The following is a 16,162-nucleotide window of genomic DNA, read 5'->3' on the forward strand; positions in this document are numbered from 1 at the left end:
GAGGTGAGTGTAGCCTGAGATAGCCATCTCATTTTCCATGGAGGAACAGCAAGGGTTTCTGAGTGGCCCATAAGCCAAGTGGAGAGCATACATTCCTGATGTCACTCAGAGTCTGGCAAACAGGGCCATGCACTCTATCCCAGGGCCTCCTGGAGAGTGATGCTTACAACAAGCCCAGGCATGGAGCCCCCATGCTACTCCAGACCCAGAAAGGGCGAAGCAGATAGCAGCATGGAAAGTTCTAGATCTTGATTCCTTGTACTCTCTAAGGCCTGACAGGACTTTGGGCAAATCTTCCCAATCCTCGAACCTGCTGAATAGACTCTCCTATATCCATGGCTTCCCAGTGGCCTCTCATGGCTGAAGACTCCATGTGAAGAACAAGAATTCTTCCTTAGATTTTGTCTTTTTCACTCTTGGCTTCCAAATCCTCCAACCGCAATGTACTGTTGCCACTAGATGGCGGGGACAGTGTGGCAAACTATTTTGTGTCTATACCCCCATGTCTGTCACAAAGAGGGAACTGTACAGGGATTAGGTATACAGAGAAAGACTGTAAAATCCCCATGCTTAAGGACTCCTGGAGTGGTTACACGCCCTATAAGAGGTGCTGTGTAAATCTGCTGAAGCAGAAGTGTCCTCTGGAGCCTGCCAATGTCCCAGGCAGCCTTGGCAGCACTGAGCCCTGGAGCACAGCCTCTGTTCCCTCTTGCCACAGGAGGCTTTTCAAAGAGGCAGTTCTGCATATGAGGAGGAGAAGCTGGGACACACACCCTGGAGGTCACAGGAGCCAAGGAGACTACTGAGGGCCATTACTTTAAGTAGATAGGGCACATCTCAAGATGTGCTTCTTGTTGGGACCTTTGCACTGCTCCCCCGTCCCCCATCCCCACCCCAGAGCAAAGGGAAGGCGCCCTCCAACCAGTCACCGAGCAGGCAGGTCTGCCCTCCCTTTTGCGACCCATGAACAGGACATTTTATCTCTAAGGTGCCCCTGAGTGGGTGCCCCATTAGTTCCGACTATCAAGGAAGCTTGATACGTTAGGAAATGGTTCTCAACTGGTAGGTGACAGCCAGGGCTGTCAGATAACTGCATAATCTGCTACCTCCATCTCCTCATCTACACCACGGGAGGCCTCAACGGTTTCTTAGCCCTGAGGTGGTTTCACAGGGCTCCAAACGCTTGGCTCTGTGGGGCATCCTCACTGCTGGCCTTTCTTCCCTGGTTGTCTGACTGGGGCTGGAGTGTGCAGCCTACTCCAATCAAAGGACGAGCAGAGGGAGGGGCCTGGTGCTGCCCGGGAGTGCAGTGGGGAGGGGTGCAAAGAGGTGAGGAGGGGAGAGGGGAGAGAGGAAGGTAAGGGCTGCCTATCTGCACCACTAAGGGACACACACCAACAGCTGAATGCCAGGGGAGTTCACCAGGAGTTTACCAACCTCCTTTGTCACGGAGCACGCGGCATGGAGCCATCAATCACGCCTTCATTTACCCATGTCACTCTCCCAAGGAAAGCTGGCCCCGGAGTGGCTAGAGTGGCCGGTGGTGCTCACCCACTTGATGAGGGCCTCTCCTAATTGGCCCTGCTAAATCACTCCCAGGAATGCAATGTGCAATTAGGGCTGGTAGCACCCCCTGAGGAGGCCTCCCTGGCTGGGGCCTCAGTGGCCTCTGGGAAATCAGGGCAAGCTTTAGGTTCCCTGGGGGAGGGGCAGGCCGAAAGGATGGAAGCAGGGAAGGACTGGATGAAGGACACCAGAGTCCCCAGCTCCTGTTCCCAGGACCTCTTGAGCATCTCACAGATCCAGACAGTTACAGCATCTCTACTAAGTACTGGACCCTGACTGGAAGCATCAAGCCTGTAGGATACTATGGCTGTGCCCAACCCCCCTTTTCTCCTCCACAGATTTCCTTAAATATATCAGGCTTAGTACAGGCTGTCTGCTCCACCCACCTCCAGGGATGTCCCTGCTTCACTGCCTGGCGGCCTCTTAGCCGTCCTACTAGTCTCAGCCCAAATGCCACTTCCAGCAAGATGTTCTACCCAGCTCTCTTGGGCAGGAGAATTACTATGACTCTTCCATCTGGCCTTCCTCCGCTCCAGAATAGCCCACACCACCCCTTCCACCTGGACGTACGGGATATCTTTCTGACCGCCCTATCACTGCATGATAGGGGGTTCATATCCCTGTCCAACTTTCTCAGTGAATCTCTCGGAAATGAATAAACAGATAGATATCACACTCCCTCACGCACACCTTCATATGACAAAACCACATTCCCCAAACCCACAGATAGACTCTTCTGGGCTACCACCTATTCGGGGAAATCTCATCCTGACAGGATGTCTGTCAGGGCCACATGGGTCATTTAACCTCACACAGGAACAGGAAGGGCTTCAAAGAGGGACCATTTCTTCATTTAAGGAAAAGGGAAACTCAAACCTAGAGACTCCAGGATATCTCGAGGGTCACCCAGCAGCTTTATGCACACAATCCCACCCATGCTCCCTGAGGTGTGAGGATTCTTGGATCTGAGGTGTCTACTGCAACATCCCAAGAGGCTGATCTCTCTGGACTCTTGGGAATCCCGGACACACGCAGGGTGTCCCTACCATGCCATCCCCGACTGCCCCTAAGGTTGCTGCCCCAGTGCAGGTGGATACCTTACGCTTCTTGGCACGTCCTTCTGCCTGCAGGGTGCGGGTGCAGCGCTGCACACACTCGGAGAAGCTGAGGTTGCTGTGGTCGGCACTGTAGTCCAGGTCAGCCAGCCGCGCCAGGGACAGGATGTAGTTACAGGCAATCCTCAGGATGGCCAGTTTGGACAGCTTCTGCCCATAGGAGTAGCAGGGCACCTGAGAATGGCGGGAGAGGGCATCAGGAAGAGCTCCAGAGGCCTCTGTGCTGAGCATCACCCTTCAGTACCCACCTAGGCTGGCAGGGAGGTGGAGGCAGCCAATCTACTGTGTGTGGGGGGCAACCTGACTTATGATCTGTGCTAGCTAATTAAGCATCTGAAGTCTACACACCCACATCCAGCTCAGCCACACCCACATCCAGCTCAGCCACACCCACATCCAGCCCAGCCACACCCACATCCAGCCCAACCACACCCACATCCAGCTCAGCCACACCCACATCCAGCCCAACCACACCCACATCCAGCCCAGCCATACCCACATCCAGCCCAACCACACCCACATCTAGCTCAGCCACACCCACATCCAGCTCAGCCACACCCAATCTCTAGGGTGGATCTAAATTCCCATTTGACAGGAGGAGACGGGATTCATACCCAAGCACCAGCAGAAGTACCACAGGTTTCTGCCCTACAAAGCTCTGTCCCCTGCTGCTGAGGGAGCAGGGAGGACACTCTTCCTACCTGAGGCTCCCTTCATGTGCTCACTCGTTCACTGACACTCTGTTGGATACTCGAGGCCTCAACAATTAAAAACTTTTTTTTCTTTTTTTAGATAGCGTGTCATTCTGTAGCCCTGGCTGGGCTGAAATTCATGATGCAGTCCAAGCTGGCCTCTAACTCAGAAACCTGCCTGCCTCTGCCTCCTGAGCACTGGGATTAAAGGTGTGAGGCACCATGCCCCGCAAAGACCTGACTCCTGTGAGCCTGGTCATCTAGACCTATAATCCTAGCACTTGGGAAGTAGGCAGCGGGGGTCAGGAGTTCAAAGTCAGCCTCACACTGCAGGCTCAAAGATAAATACATTGTGACCCTGTCTCAAAACATTTTTAAAAGTAAATTTAAAATAAAAACACAACTCCTAGCCAGGTGGTGGTGCATGCCTTTAATCCCGGCACTAGGGAGGTACAGGCAGGCTGATCTCTGAGTTTGAGGCCAGTCTGGTCTACATACTGAGTTCCAGGACAACCAGGGCTACACAGAGAAACCCTGACTCCTAGCCAAATGTGGAGGTGCACACCTAGAATCACAGCATTTGGGGAACTGAGGCAGAAGGATTACTACGAATTGGAAGCCACCCTTCGCTACATAGTGAGTACCAGACTAGCTAGGACGACAGAACAAGCTCCTGCCTGAAAACAGGCCAACAATTAGACAAACTTTAACTCTTGCCTTCAAAGACTTTAGACCCACGAAGAATGACGGAGCTGGAGTGATGGTTCCATGGGAAAGGCTATGCCATGCAAACCTTGTAATCCGAGGCCCATCCTGGGAACCCACATATAGGTGGGTGGAGAAAACGGCCTATCCATCTGCCCTCCGTACCCTCGTGTGCTGTGGCACACCCATGCCATGTGCACACAGACCGTCAACCATAAATAACATGTTTTAAAAGATACCATACATTCTCTTGGGACCCTGGAGATGCTCAGGGGGACAGCGCAAATACTCAGACACAAAAAATGTGATGTTTTCTTCTTTCTTCACTTCCTCTATGCCCTCTAGATCTGGGTTACTGCCAAGCAGGGCACACAACAGGTGGGTAATAAATGCCAACAGCCCTGACTTGATTCATGTGTCTGTGTTGGCAACAGCTCATCACTCACTAATGTGGGAGATGGGCAGGGCCTCTGACCTCTTAGTACTGGCTACCCTACACGTGTGCCGTGTGAGCCATCGAAATGCTAAGACCTCGGCACAATGTAACTGAGTGTGGCAATTAACATGGACGGAACCCCTCATAATCTACCTGGCTGCTTTTAACCTGTTGGTCTGTTCTTCCTCAGATCTCTTCACCCAAACAGCTAAAAGGTTCCCCCTGGCAAACTCTGGTCCCACATATGGCTCTTTGGCATCTAGATACACCATCTGTATCAGCCCACTGTGTGGGTCCCATACAGAACTGCAGCAGTAATATTAAGGGAGCATGCTCACGGGCCAGGAACTCTTCGAAACCAATGTTTTGAACCAGGGATAATTTTAGCCCTCAAGGGACATTCCTAGTTGTCACAACAGAGGAGCAGCAGGGTTTGAAAGGACATCTAGGGTACTGCTGAACATTGTACCATGTAGAGGATCCTCAATGCCCTCCTCAACAAAGAACTCCTTGGCCCCGAAGTTCAGTAATACCAAGAGAATGAAAGTCCCTGCTGGCAGCCCCAGGATGTAGATCCTAAGTATATCATTACATCATCCACTACAACCAGCACTTCATCTAGGAACTTTCTCTGATTTCTCATGCCTGCCCTATACTAAGGGAACAGCCTGTGCTTAATGGTGCTGTAATAGGCCTATCTGTCTTTAAGTCTCATTTTTGCTACCACTCTCGGTATCCAGTATCCCCCATATGCTGGGGGAAGGCTCACAGCTGATGTCCATGTCTGGCCCATGCCAGGTTTCAAAAGGGCTAGTTAAATAAGGCCGTGAGTGAATTAACTCCAAAATATTTTGAATCTAGTTCTAAAAACATACTTTGGGCACTGGAGAGATGGCACAGCAGTTAAGACAGCATGCCGATCTTGCAGACAACCAACATTTTGTTCTCAGCAGCCAACAGAACAGTTTACGACTGCCTGTAACTCCGGGAACATGGGACCCCAGGCCCTCATCTGGCCTTAGACACTGCACTAGTGCACAAACCTATACTCAGACACATATACACACAACTAAAAATAAAGTGACAAGGGGTCGGAGAGATGACCCCAGTGGTTAAGGGTCTGCTCTTCCAAAGGACCTGGGCTTGGGTTCCTAGCACTCACATGGCAGCTCAAAGCTACCTGTAACCCTAATTCCAGGAGACCAATGTCTTCTTTCCACCTCTTTGGGTATCAGGCACTCACATGATGTGTGCATACACACACACACACACACACACACACACACACACACACACACAGGCAAAACACTTATATCCATACAATAAATAAATCTTTTATAAGAGGATAAAAGAAAAAACTGGGCTGGGGAAATAGTTTAATCAGTTCACCTAGCAAAACAGAGGACCTTAGTTCCATCCTAGAAAACACATTCAAGTGTCCAGCATGGCAGCACACGCTAACAATCTCAGTACTCGGAACACAGAATCAGAAACATTGTGGAGCATGTTAGCTAACATGGCTAGACTACCCGGTCAATTCCAGATCAATGAGAGGAGGGAACCTTAAACACACACGCACGCATGCGCGCGCGCGCGCGCACACACACACACACACACACACACAGAGAGAGAGAGAGAGAGAGAGAGAGAGAGAGAGAGAGAGAGAGAGAGGTGCAGTTTTGAAGTCCATCTCTCTGAGGATGAACAAACGACATATACTTAACTTTGTCTCCTGGATTCAAAGCGTGGCTCTCAGTCTGCCCAGCATACTTCCAAGTCAATGACATACTCACTCTGAGCCTTTGTACACTGGGCACAAGACTGACCTCACAAGGTAGTAGGGACTCAGCTGATGACATAGGCATTGTACACAGCAAGCCTAGCAAAGGTCAGCAAAATGATGGCACTCAGTATTGCAAAAGGTCCCGAGACAGGCTCCAGAAGGGGTGAGAAACCTGGGCACAGAAGCTAAGCACCTCTCATCCGGGGCACAGAAGCTAAGCACTCTCATCCGGGGCACAGTACTAGCCACCCCTCATTCTACACGAACCAGGAGTGCAGGAGCAGGAAAGGTACAAGAGCAAGCTAACTCTCCTGAACCTCCGACTCCCACCTACGTGCTCATCCTCCCGCCAGCCACAGCGCCAAACCCATCCAAGAAAAGCTGGCAGAACAACTCTATTCGCCTGTTTCCAGTCAGAGTCCAGAAAACCCTGTTATCAGTTTGAACAAATAAACAAGATCTGGGCCACGGAAGGGGGTCTCAGGGTCAGGCCCAGCATCTATGCCTGCTCCTTGACCCAGGAGGTGGTGTCTGCCTACAGGGTGGGAGAATCTGGAGACCCAGGGATTACTCTAGAAATCTCCTTTCAACAGACAAGTCTGCACCTGGGCCCCCAAACAGCTGGGCTTCTAGGAGGAAGTAAGAGTCTGAGAAAGGTCTGTGTGCTGGGGCCCAGAATAGCAGGTGAAGCCAAGGCCAACCCAGGAGCACCATGCCAGGTTCTGGGGCAGTCTGTCCCAGATATGTCACTTTGAGCCATTGCTTGGGTCAAGCTTCTGGTCAAACCAAAAGAAAACCATGGACTGAGCCCTGTCTTTCTGGCACGGTCGACACAGCATTATCCTATCTGAGATCTACCTCAAAGAAAGAGGACTGTCCGTATGCACATGAGGAAAGCAGGTGAGTGGCGTTCCGAGCCTCAGATCGGTCAGCTGAGACCTGGCTGGAGCCAGCAGTTCATCTGCCCGGTACCCCAGGAAGGGACAGTCTGCTACCGCGGTGAACACATGGGGCAGCAGTGGCCCTTTCAAGTGGCTTGTCCCTCCTCCTCCCCTACCCCAAGGCTGGCTGGAAGGTTCCTTCTGGAGTCCCCTAGCGACACTCAGTTGCTAGAGTGCTTGCCTGACATACCTTAATACCCTGGGTTTGGTCCCCAGCACTACACGAACCAAGAGTAGTGTACACTTGTAACCCCAGCACATGGGAGATAGAAGCAGGAGGATCAGAAGTTTGAAATCTAGCCTTGACTACATCTGACCCTGTCACAAACATAAAGCATACAAACCATTCACAACAGATAACAACAAAACCCATAAACCACTACCATGCATTCTCCTAATGCCCATGCAACCTTGGACCCCCAACAGCCCAGCTACACCGTGGCCCGGCTGCCATCACAAAGTTCCAGGCATCTGCAGTTGGCATGATTTAAAGCAAGTCCCTTCACCTCTCTGAGCCTGTTTTCCTCCTTGAGAGGGTAGAGACAGCAACACTTGTGTTCCTCATGGAGTCTTGAGGACATTTACTGGTGTTGCAAAAAGTCCCCAACAGCTGTCTTCTTCACAGCCACGTGGACAGAGGCTCTCTGAATGCACTGGCTAGACCCATCTCTTCAGCAGACCGCGGAGGAAAAGTCATGGCGTCGATTCCACAAAGATGCACTGGACTCCCAGCTGCGTGGTCTCCCTACTTCTCCGGCTGCAGAGAAGGTGCGCCAGGTGGGTTTTCAAGTCATGGCCCCACCAGGGCTCTTTCCAATTAGCCTAGGGTAGGTGTGGATAGCTCTCGATAGTTTTAGGCTAGTGATTCCCCAAGGACTCCAGATTTGTGCATTACCTCTATGAATATCCAGAGTAAGTCACAAGCCCCATCCATACCCCATCTGACTGCTGCCACAGGGCCCTACGTGGTCAAAGGACTGGGGGTGAAGGAGATATGGCCACCTGTCTCCCACTCCCTACCTGTATTTTCCAGCTTCCAGAATAGTAAAAGACCTCCCTCAGATTCATCCATAAGGACTAGCTTAAAACACTAGGTAAAGACACCTCTCTGCACAGATGTCTTTGCAGGTTATACATGCACACGTTCGAGCACGCATGTGAAGGCTAGACATCGGTATCAGGTGTCTTCCTCAATCACTCTCCATCTTGAATTTTGAGGCAAGTTCTCTCCTGAGCCAGGCGCTCCCTGATTCAGCTAGGTTGGCAGGCTGCTAGTTATAAAGCCCCAGAGACCGTGTCTCTACCTCCCCGGTGCTAGGGTGACAGATGTATGCCAGCGTTCCTGACGTTTAACGTGGGTCGGTGGAGGTTGAACTCAGATCTTCGCATTTGCTCGGCAAGCGTTTTACCAATGGAGCGACGTCCCCTGCTCCTGGATTTTAAACTCCACAAAGGATCAGTTTTGGGTATTTTCACAAGGTCCTCTGGGTCCCCCCCAAGCATTCCACTCCTCCTCCACTGCCCAAGCTAGACCCTCCCTTGGCTCCAGCAAACACTGGCTGGGCAGCCCAAGGGCCTGGCTGTCCTCTGGACATCTTCCCAACTTTAAGGAGGATTATGGCCTCACAGGACCTGTTTCTTCACCAGAAACATGGGCATACAAACATCTGCTTCTCAGAATGGGATCACAGTGGGCAAGTGTGAGGGAAAACCCAACCAAAACAAAATCAGGAACCCAGCAGAACATTCAGGTACACCCTCAAAGCCTTTTGCCCTCTAACAGTCTATCAGAGGCAGTCCTCAGAGACCCCAGGCCTACAGAGCTTCAAGTACACGGTGTCCCTGCACACAGTGGTATTCTAGACTCCTCTGTATAAAGCTCTTCTCTTGTCTGTGGGGCAGGACTCCTGGCACAAAGCTGCCTCATCTTGGCTGTTCAACATCCCTTCCAGATCTACTTAGAAAGGACTTTAAAATTCAAACCATCTACAAAGTGAAGGAGGACACAAGACCCAGTCCTTCTCCCCTAGGGCCTGGCAAATCTGGGGACAGAACCTGGCCACTTCCTGTAAGTGTCCTTGTCGGTGCGACAAGCAGTTCTACAAACTTATGACCAAAGATATATATCCATGTCATAAGAATCTCAATAAACAGCCTCTCTTGGAACCTGGGAGTAGGGTGGAATCCTGTCAACCCTTACCAACTGTGTGGAGCTTCCAGTGTGAGTAGGTTTGCCAGACACTGCCTCCGGGAGGAGGTGTACAGACACTGCTGGGGTTCCCCTATGTCTTTCACTTCAGAGGATTTGGGAGCCAAAGACAGGCTAAGACCACCATCCCCATACCCTTCTGATATCACTGAATTAATCTAGTGATGACCTTTGGAGATCCCCAAGGAACATTGGAGGAGGTAGCCTGGGGTCCACTTGCTTAATGCCTCCTTCATGGGGTAGAGGCAGCTGCTAAGGGGTCATCACTGTCTGCTGATCCACTCCTCCATAGACATTAAGGGGCTTCAAGGGGGAGAACAAAGCCGCCCATGGGCTAGACATCCCGAAGGTGAGCACAGCCAGAGGGTCCTGCCAGGGAACTGAGTCCCAGAGCTCAGGCACATCCCTCCTCTGCCCAGTGCAGCTGGCCTTTCCCATGGACCCCTCCCACCTGGCAGGGAGCAGCCTGCACGTGGCCAGCCCAGCTGCACACACATGGCCCTCATATGAGGCAGCGAGGAGGGCTCGGGTGCAGCTGGGCTGGTGGCAAGTGCTGTAGTCTGACCATCTGCCCTTCACCCCCCATCCCCAGACTTGAGGGGCTCTCTCCCACCTGCACCTTGCCAGCAGGCACACAGCCCCCTCCCATTTCTTCCTGGTTGGAAGGCGGGTTGACTGCAATGTCAGGAAGGGCCTGACTGTTTTCCTGGTGCTGTGGTGGATAAGCTAAGAAGCAAAGCTGTTAAGCACTGGCCACTGGGAAGACTCACTAACCCTGATTCATTCCAGGCTTTGCGGTGACCACACAGCTCTGCAAATGCACAACACCATGAAAGCATTGCCAAGACCCGAGAGTGCCGACACATGGATACGGCACAGCGCGAAGCCTGCGGGGCCCCAGAAGCACGGTAAGACCTCAGCCAGTCCACATAAGCTTCCTGAGACCCCCAAACCACCTTGTACGAACCGGGGCACCGAGGAATGATGACAGCACCTCTTTCACAGGGCCAACTAGAACACCAGAGGTTCTAAGCACAGAGCCTGGTACATTCTGTGATTATTATCAAAATGACTAAACGGTTGGCTAAATGGCTCTGTGGGTGCCTGCTGCCAAGTCCAATGGCCTGAGTTCGATCCCCAAGGCCCACATGGTAGGAGAGAACCATTTTCTCAAGCTGTTCTCTGACCTCTACTCATACACTGTGACACACCACACACACACACACACACACACACACACACACACACACACACACTTAATAAAATATAATTTTAAAGTTTCCGAATGAGATGGATGTGGTGGTGGTACAAGCCTTTAATGTCAGCAAGCAAGAGGCAGATGCAGGAAGCAGGCAATTTTCTATAAATTCCAGGCTAGCCTGGTCTACATAACAAGTTGGCTACTGGCCATTCAAGAGTACATAGAGACCCTGTCTGGAAAAAAAGGGGGCGGGGCTAATAAAGCACCCATACTCCTTTGTCTTGTGGAGCCCTCCTCAGTCCCCTGGCCCCTGAAGACAGTCAAGGAATGTTCCTCCTCACTGCCCCTGCCTGCTCTCTGCAAATGAGCTGCATGGGAGGCAGGGGACAACCTCATGATGCAACCTTAGCAGCTGAAGCCCAGTGAGGGCTGTCCATGGGCACGCAGAAAGCCCAGGAGGCTGAGGTCCAGGACAGGAAGATACTCCTCTGTGACACAGCCCTCCACTGCTCAGCTCTGGTGGTGGATACAGGGTGGGTATAGCCTCAGGCCTTCTCTATTATTTCTGTCCTTCTCAGCCAACAAGCAAGTGTCCTCTGGGGCCCAGCACCCCTTCTAGGGAAAGGACAGAATGGTTAGAGCTAGGAGAAAAGAAACAGGAAACCTATGTGCGTTTGTGTGTTCTTTGGGTAGACATAAGGAACACATGTACATACATTTAACTACATGTGTACACACACACAGATTTGAAAATGCTTGGACCAACCTTCTGCAGGACACATTGAATGTGATGCTTCTGTGCAGACCTTCCCCTACTGACAGCAGGAACCAAAGGAGACCAGTAGCAACAACCTCATCTCTGAAAGTCGACAAGGGCACCACCCAGTGGGAAGATTGTAACCACAGAAACTGTCTGTAAACGGCTCACTACAAGATGACCTTGGGTAAGTCTCCTCCCTTCCCCTAGCCTCAGTATTGCTTATTATAAAATGGGTCTATCCAATCCTGACATTAAGATTAAATAAGATAGGAGTCCTTGTTGAAAGTCACAAAAGCCACAGTACACAAGAGACACAGGCAAACACACGGGCATGAATGCTTGCCCTGGGAAAAGTTGAAGAAGGTGGCTGGAGGCAGAGAAAGGGAGCTGAGAGGGAGGTTTCTGGGCATGTGATCCCCCAGTTCAGGAGGGGTTCACCTTGCCACAAGTGAAGCAGATATACGGGCAACTCCCTGCCCTCTGTCATCCTGCCCTGAGATGAGGACTGCAAGATACCCCACAGGCTGCCCAGGCATGCAGGCACACGGCAGCTGGCTGGGGAACAGCTGATCTACTACAGGCAGTGACAGCCACCCCGTCTCCACCCCACCTCCATGACCAAACACTTCTCCCAAAGCCAGGTTCAACAGCCATAAGAGTCACTCTCTCTTAGGGGTTCCATGTCCTCTTCATGGGTCGACTAGGTCTCCAATGCCTGTCTTTACCCATAGAAGAGAGTCTAAGAGAAGAAAAAAAAAAGTTTTCCGAATGGTTTGCTACTGGCTAAAGCCCAGAGAGGTTGAGTAACTTTCCAGGAGACCGACAGCTAATCAGTGGCAGAACAAACAAGAACTTCATCCATTAAACAAGTAACACCCACCACCCACTCAACCCCTTATATGATCTGGAGGAGAGGGCCCATCCCACTCCCTTTTAAGATCTTACCCTGCTCTAAGAAAGTGAGAAACTAGAGAGTCCTGGAGGAAAACCAAGCTTAGCTGTCAACTGCCCCCTCTGCCATGGTAATTCTCCAGTCAAGTAGTCTTTAGCTTCCCCAATAGGCGCTGTCGGGTGAGGGCAGTCTGCCCCCAGTACCTAAAGAGGAGCCCCCTGGCTTATCCAGAGCTAAGCTCGGTGGACCCCCCCAACCCCGTCCCGGAGAGAATCCCCAGCAATCTCCTGGGCAGAGGTGTGAAGAGGAAGGGCAGTGGTGGGCAGGATCTCCTGGGAAAGTTCCTGAAGCTGTACCTGGAAGACCCACAGCCTTGTAAGCCCGGGTCCTTATGGACTCCGGGAACCAGATAAGGAGTGCAGAGATCCTAGAAACAAGCTGAGTGACCATGGAAACCAGGAGCTGAGAGGGACGGACAAGGCCCCCACCCCCGACTGCCCCTTACATTCCAGGGCCCCCAGGAGCGCACCTCTGTAGTGTTGTGTGCCTCGATGCCACCAACAGGGGGCCAAGACCCCAAGCATGCCAAGTGCACAGAGCGGAAAGGTCGTGCTCTGCTCCCTTCCCCTGCCAGGGGAAGATTCCCACATTCCCCCTCTGTAGTCCCCACCAAGCCCAAGGGACCAGAAGATAAATACTCGCTGCCATACAAGTCAACTACAAGACTTGAGGTCAGACGCGCAAGTTACCCCTGGGGAACAGGGGCGTTTCTAGGCCAGAGATCCCTAGCTTTCGCCCACTTTGCAAACTAAGAGTTGCAACAACAATGATAACTCCAATCTGCTTGCCTTGTGGGATTCCTTTTATCCTAACTCGGATCCTGGGGACACCCACCCACCCACTCCTGCCACTGTAGCCCGGCGGCTAGTGGGTACCTGCTTCCTCAGCGCCTCAAAGGCTGCGCTGATGGTGTGCACCCGCGTCCGCTCCCTGGCGTTGGCCAGGAGCCTCCGGGTCTGCTGCAGGGCTTTGATCTCGGTGGAGGCGGCGGTCGCTTCGCCTGGCCGTTTCCTAGGCGACGCGGAAGAATCCGGGTGGTTATTGTAAATTACGTGTGAAATTGACGAGTAGGAACTTTCCCCCGGGCGCGTGGGGGGCGCAGGGCGCACGGGGGACTCTTGTGGCACCGCTGGGGGTGCGAGAGGCGCGGACGGCGTGGGACGCGCGGGAGGGGCGCACAGCAAGATGCGGGGACGCAGAGCCTGCTCGCGTAAGGGCTGCACCTCGGGATCCCCGGGTGCCAAGCTCTGGGACGCGGGAGGTGGCGGTGGCGTGGGTAGTCCCGGTCCCACTGTGCCCAGAGCGAAACCGCGTTTGCGCGCGTCTGAGACCTCAGGCGCTCTGATGCCCCGGAATTCCCTGGCTGTGTCTGTGCCTCCACCTGGAGGAACCGCCGGCGCCACAGAGGCTGGTACTGGGGTCGCGATCGGGAACGGTTGTGTCCTGTCCCGGAGACCGTTGGTGGCGGCGGTGGCGCTGGCCGTGGCGCCGAACTCGGGAGCTTCCAAGTCCAATCGGAAAGTTTTATAGCCATTCGCGCGCCGCACCGGCTCCTTGCCTTTCCGCTTGAGCTTCTTGAGGCCGTTCAGCTCTTTCACGCACACGGTCTTCCACGGCCCATCCTCGAGGACCGGGATGTGCTTCATGGCGCGGACGGCGCGAGGCAGGAGCGTGGGACTGCCCGGGACACGCGCCCACAACGATTGCTCTGCACGCCGCGCGCCTGCCTGTGCCCGGTGGCCGCCGCGCTCAGCGCCGCCTTGTCGCCGCGCTCTCTCCTCCTACCCTCCCTCCCCGGGTCCCTCCCTCGCACCCCCACTCCCGGGGCAGCTGCGCCTCCGGCTCCGTGAAGCCTCGGAGCTGCCCGTTCCCCGGGAGAGCTCAAAGTGTCATCTGAAGTCGCTGCCGCCCTGCCAGCATTTCTGCAGAACGCCCGCTGCGCTCCATCTGTGTTTGTTTAGCCTCAGTTTACACAGAAGCCCAGTTCGCAAGATCACTCAGCGCCGCCCGCCCGGAGAGGAGGCAGCTCCCGCCGCCGCCGCCGCCACTGCCGCCTCCCGAGCCCAGGCCGCCCGAGCTGCGAGCGCCTTTAAAGAAACAGGAAGCATTTTTCAAAACAGCTGGGCTGAGGGCCGCCTCCTTTGTCCGCGTGCTCTCGGCCTCCCCCCACCCCCATGCCTTCTGCCGGAACCTGCCTCCTCCTGCTCTCCCTCCCCGCCCCCTACCCAAGTTGGGGGCGCGCCTCCTCTCCCCAAAGACAGACTGCACTTTCCACTACTGTCCTAAGCACGTGGTTGCTGACCGCTGTGGCCCTTCATTGCCTGGTCTCGTTGGCCCGGGGGGTGACGCAGCGCCGACCTTCCCCACCCAGAACCTTACCCTCAACCTCCCACCCAAACTGTCCAACAGAGGGAGAAATCCCAGAGCTTCTGGGAGGGAAAGAGAAGTGGGAGAGAAGAACCCCGGAGTGGATGGTCATTGTCATCCAACTGCAAGGCCTTCTCCCTTCTTTCTCTTATTTGCTGGAGCAGAGGTCTTAGGAACAGAAGAGAACACCGGGGACATTGGGAAACTGAGGCACCAAAGTACACGGGAGGCACAGAAGGGTACAAATTTCTGGTTTAGCAGATGTAACATCGGTGAAGATCTTAAGTCATCTCACCCGAGGCGCCCTGCTAAATCCAGATTTACTCATCTATGAAATGAGGAATCTGGAGAACACCCATGCTTGTCACAGCCTGGCTGTGAAACCAGCTGCACAGGAGGTGCCGGGACATCAGTAGCTGTGCTAATGTTATCAGCCAGGGCAGGACAGCTCCTCAATCAGGCAAAATTCCTATGTTCCAGAGCTCAGCGTTGCCATTTACTGAGCGACCATGGCATTAGTCACGCTGTCCCTCTGCATCTCTGGCTCCTTGTACCCAGGATAGGGGTCACAATCACGCCTTCCCCCTGTGGTGCTGGTGAAGATACATGGAGCACAGAGCCTGATGCCAACGGTAAGGCATAGAGCCCCAGGTGAGATCGTATATGGCATTTGAGTGATGACCCACAACACACTGGTATAGTGAAACTATATCTCAAGATTTAGCCAGTGTTGGGCAGAGACGTAGGCTGAGCTGCCCAGGGCAGTTAGGAGTGTGTTAGATGGGTGGGTGGATGTCATTCCTAAAGAGGCTGTCAGTGTTCAGTCAGTCACAGTAAGGAAAAGCTCATCTTTGAATACAAGGGACTCCAGGAAAGCTGAATCTCAGCCCTTTTCTAATGTCTCCCAAAAGAAGGGAAAGACCACTGTCATTCCTCAGGATGGGAGGAAAGGGAGCAGACATAGGAATGGCATCTGTGTTGGGTAGGCACATCCGCCACCTTCATCACCTCTCTCCCTCTGGGCAACTTGAGGATCTGAACTTATCTGACCTTGGCAGTCACGGGATGGAAGGGTGTTCTGAGGAACAGGAGAGAAATGTAAGTAGCCTAATTGATGGGAAGAGTGCCTGTGACTGCCATTCTCAGCCTACCAGCCCACAAATTTCAGTCCGAGGCCAGCTGAATGCAAACCTGTCCTCTCCCGGTACTCCCTGTTCTCCGATTTCCCATCAGCTTCCTTGAGAAGCTGGACAGAAACCAGCTGGGCAGCGCCCCCTGGTGGTATAAAGCTTAGGAGACTCAACACCACTGACTTCTCTCAAGGAACTCAGCTGGGTTAGGATGCATGAGTGGCCCTATAAAAACAGCATTAAGAATTTCACAAATCCATGGAGGTACTGGGATAAAGAGGCTCTCAGTTCTCATAGCAGCTCCA

At 53.2% G+C, this 16,162-nt stretch overlaps 1 protein-coding gene and 1 long non-coding RNA gene across 9 annotated transcripts in view; one reads left to right on the forward strand and one right to left on the reverse strand.

Moving 5' to 3' along the window:
* Positions 1-14,424, reverse strand: part of Atoh8 (atonal bHLH transcription factor 8) — a 32,177-nt gene extending 17,753 nt beyond the window's left edge. The window contains exons 1-2 of the mRNA NM_001109241.1: positions 13,236-14,424; positions 2,664-2,855 (exon numbers count right to left, since the gene is read on the reverse strand). Coding sequence (NP_001102711.1) covers positions 2,664-2,855; positions 13,236-14,006 — 963 coding nt within the window. The 5' untranslated portion in view covers positions 14,007-14,424. The remainder of the gene's footprint in view (positions 1-2,663; positions 2,856-13,235) is intronic.
* LOC120102308 (uncharacterized) overlaps positions 6,215-16,162 on the forward strand; it is a 37,526-nt gene continuing 27,578 nt past the window's right edge. For 3 of the 8 annotated variants that reach the window (XR_010065822.1, XR_010065824.1, XR_010065823.1), the window contains exons 1-5: positions 6,216-7,197; positions 7,864-8,015; positions 10,237-10,355; positions 11,393-11,592; positions 15,208-15,359. This is a non-coding gene — a long non-coding RNA (uncharacterized LOC120102308). Of the gene's footprint in view, positions 7,198-7,863; positions 8,016-10,236; positions 10,356-11,392; positions 11,593-15,207; positions 15,360-16,162 lie in introns of all 8 variants that reach the window. The other 5 variants (XR_010065825.1, XR_010065826.1, XR_010065827.1 and 2 more) reach the window with 5 other exon arrangements.

Source organism: Rattus norvegicus, chromosome 4, assembly GCF_036323735.1.
Source record: "Rattus norvegicus strain BN/NHsdMcwi chromosome 4, GRCr8, whole genome shotgun sequence".
NCBI classification, from domain to species: domain Eukaryota; kingdom Metazoa; phylum Chordata; class Mammalia; order Rodentia; family Muridae; genus Rattus; species Rattus norvegicus.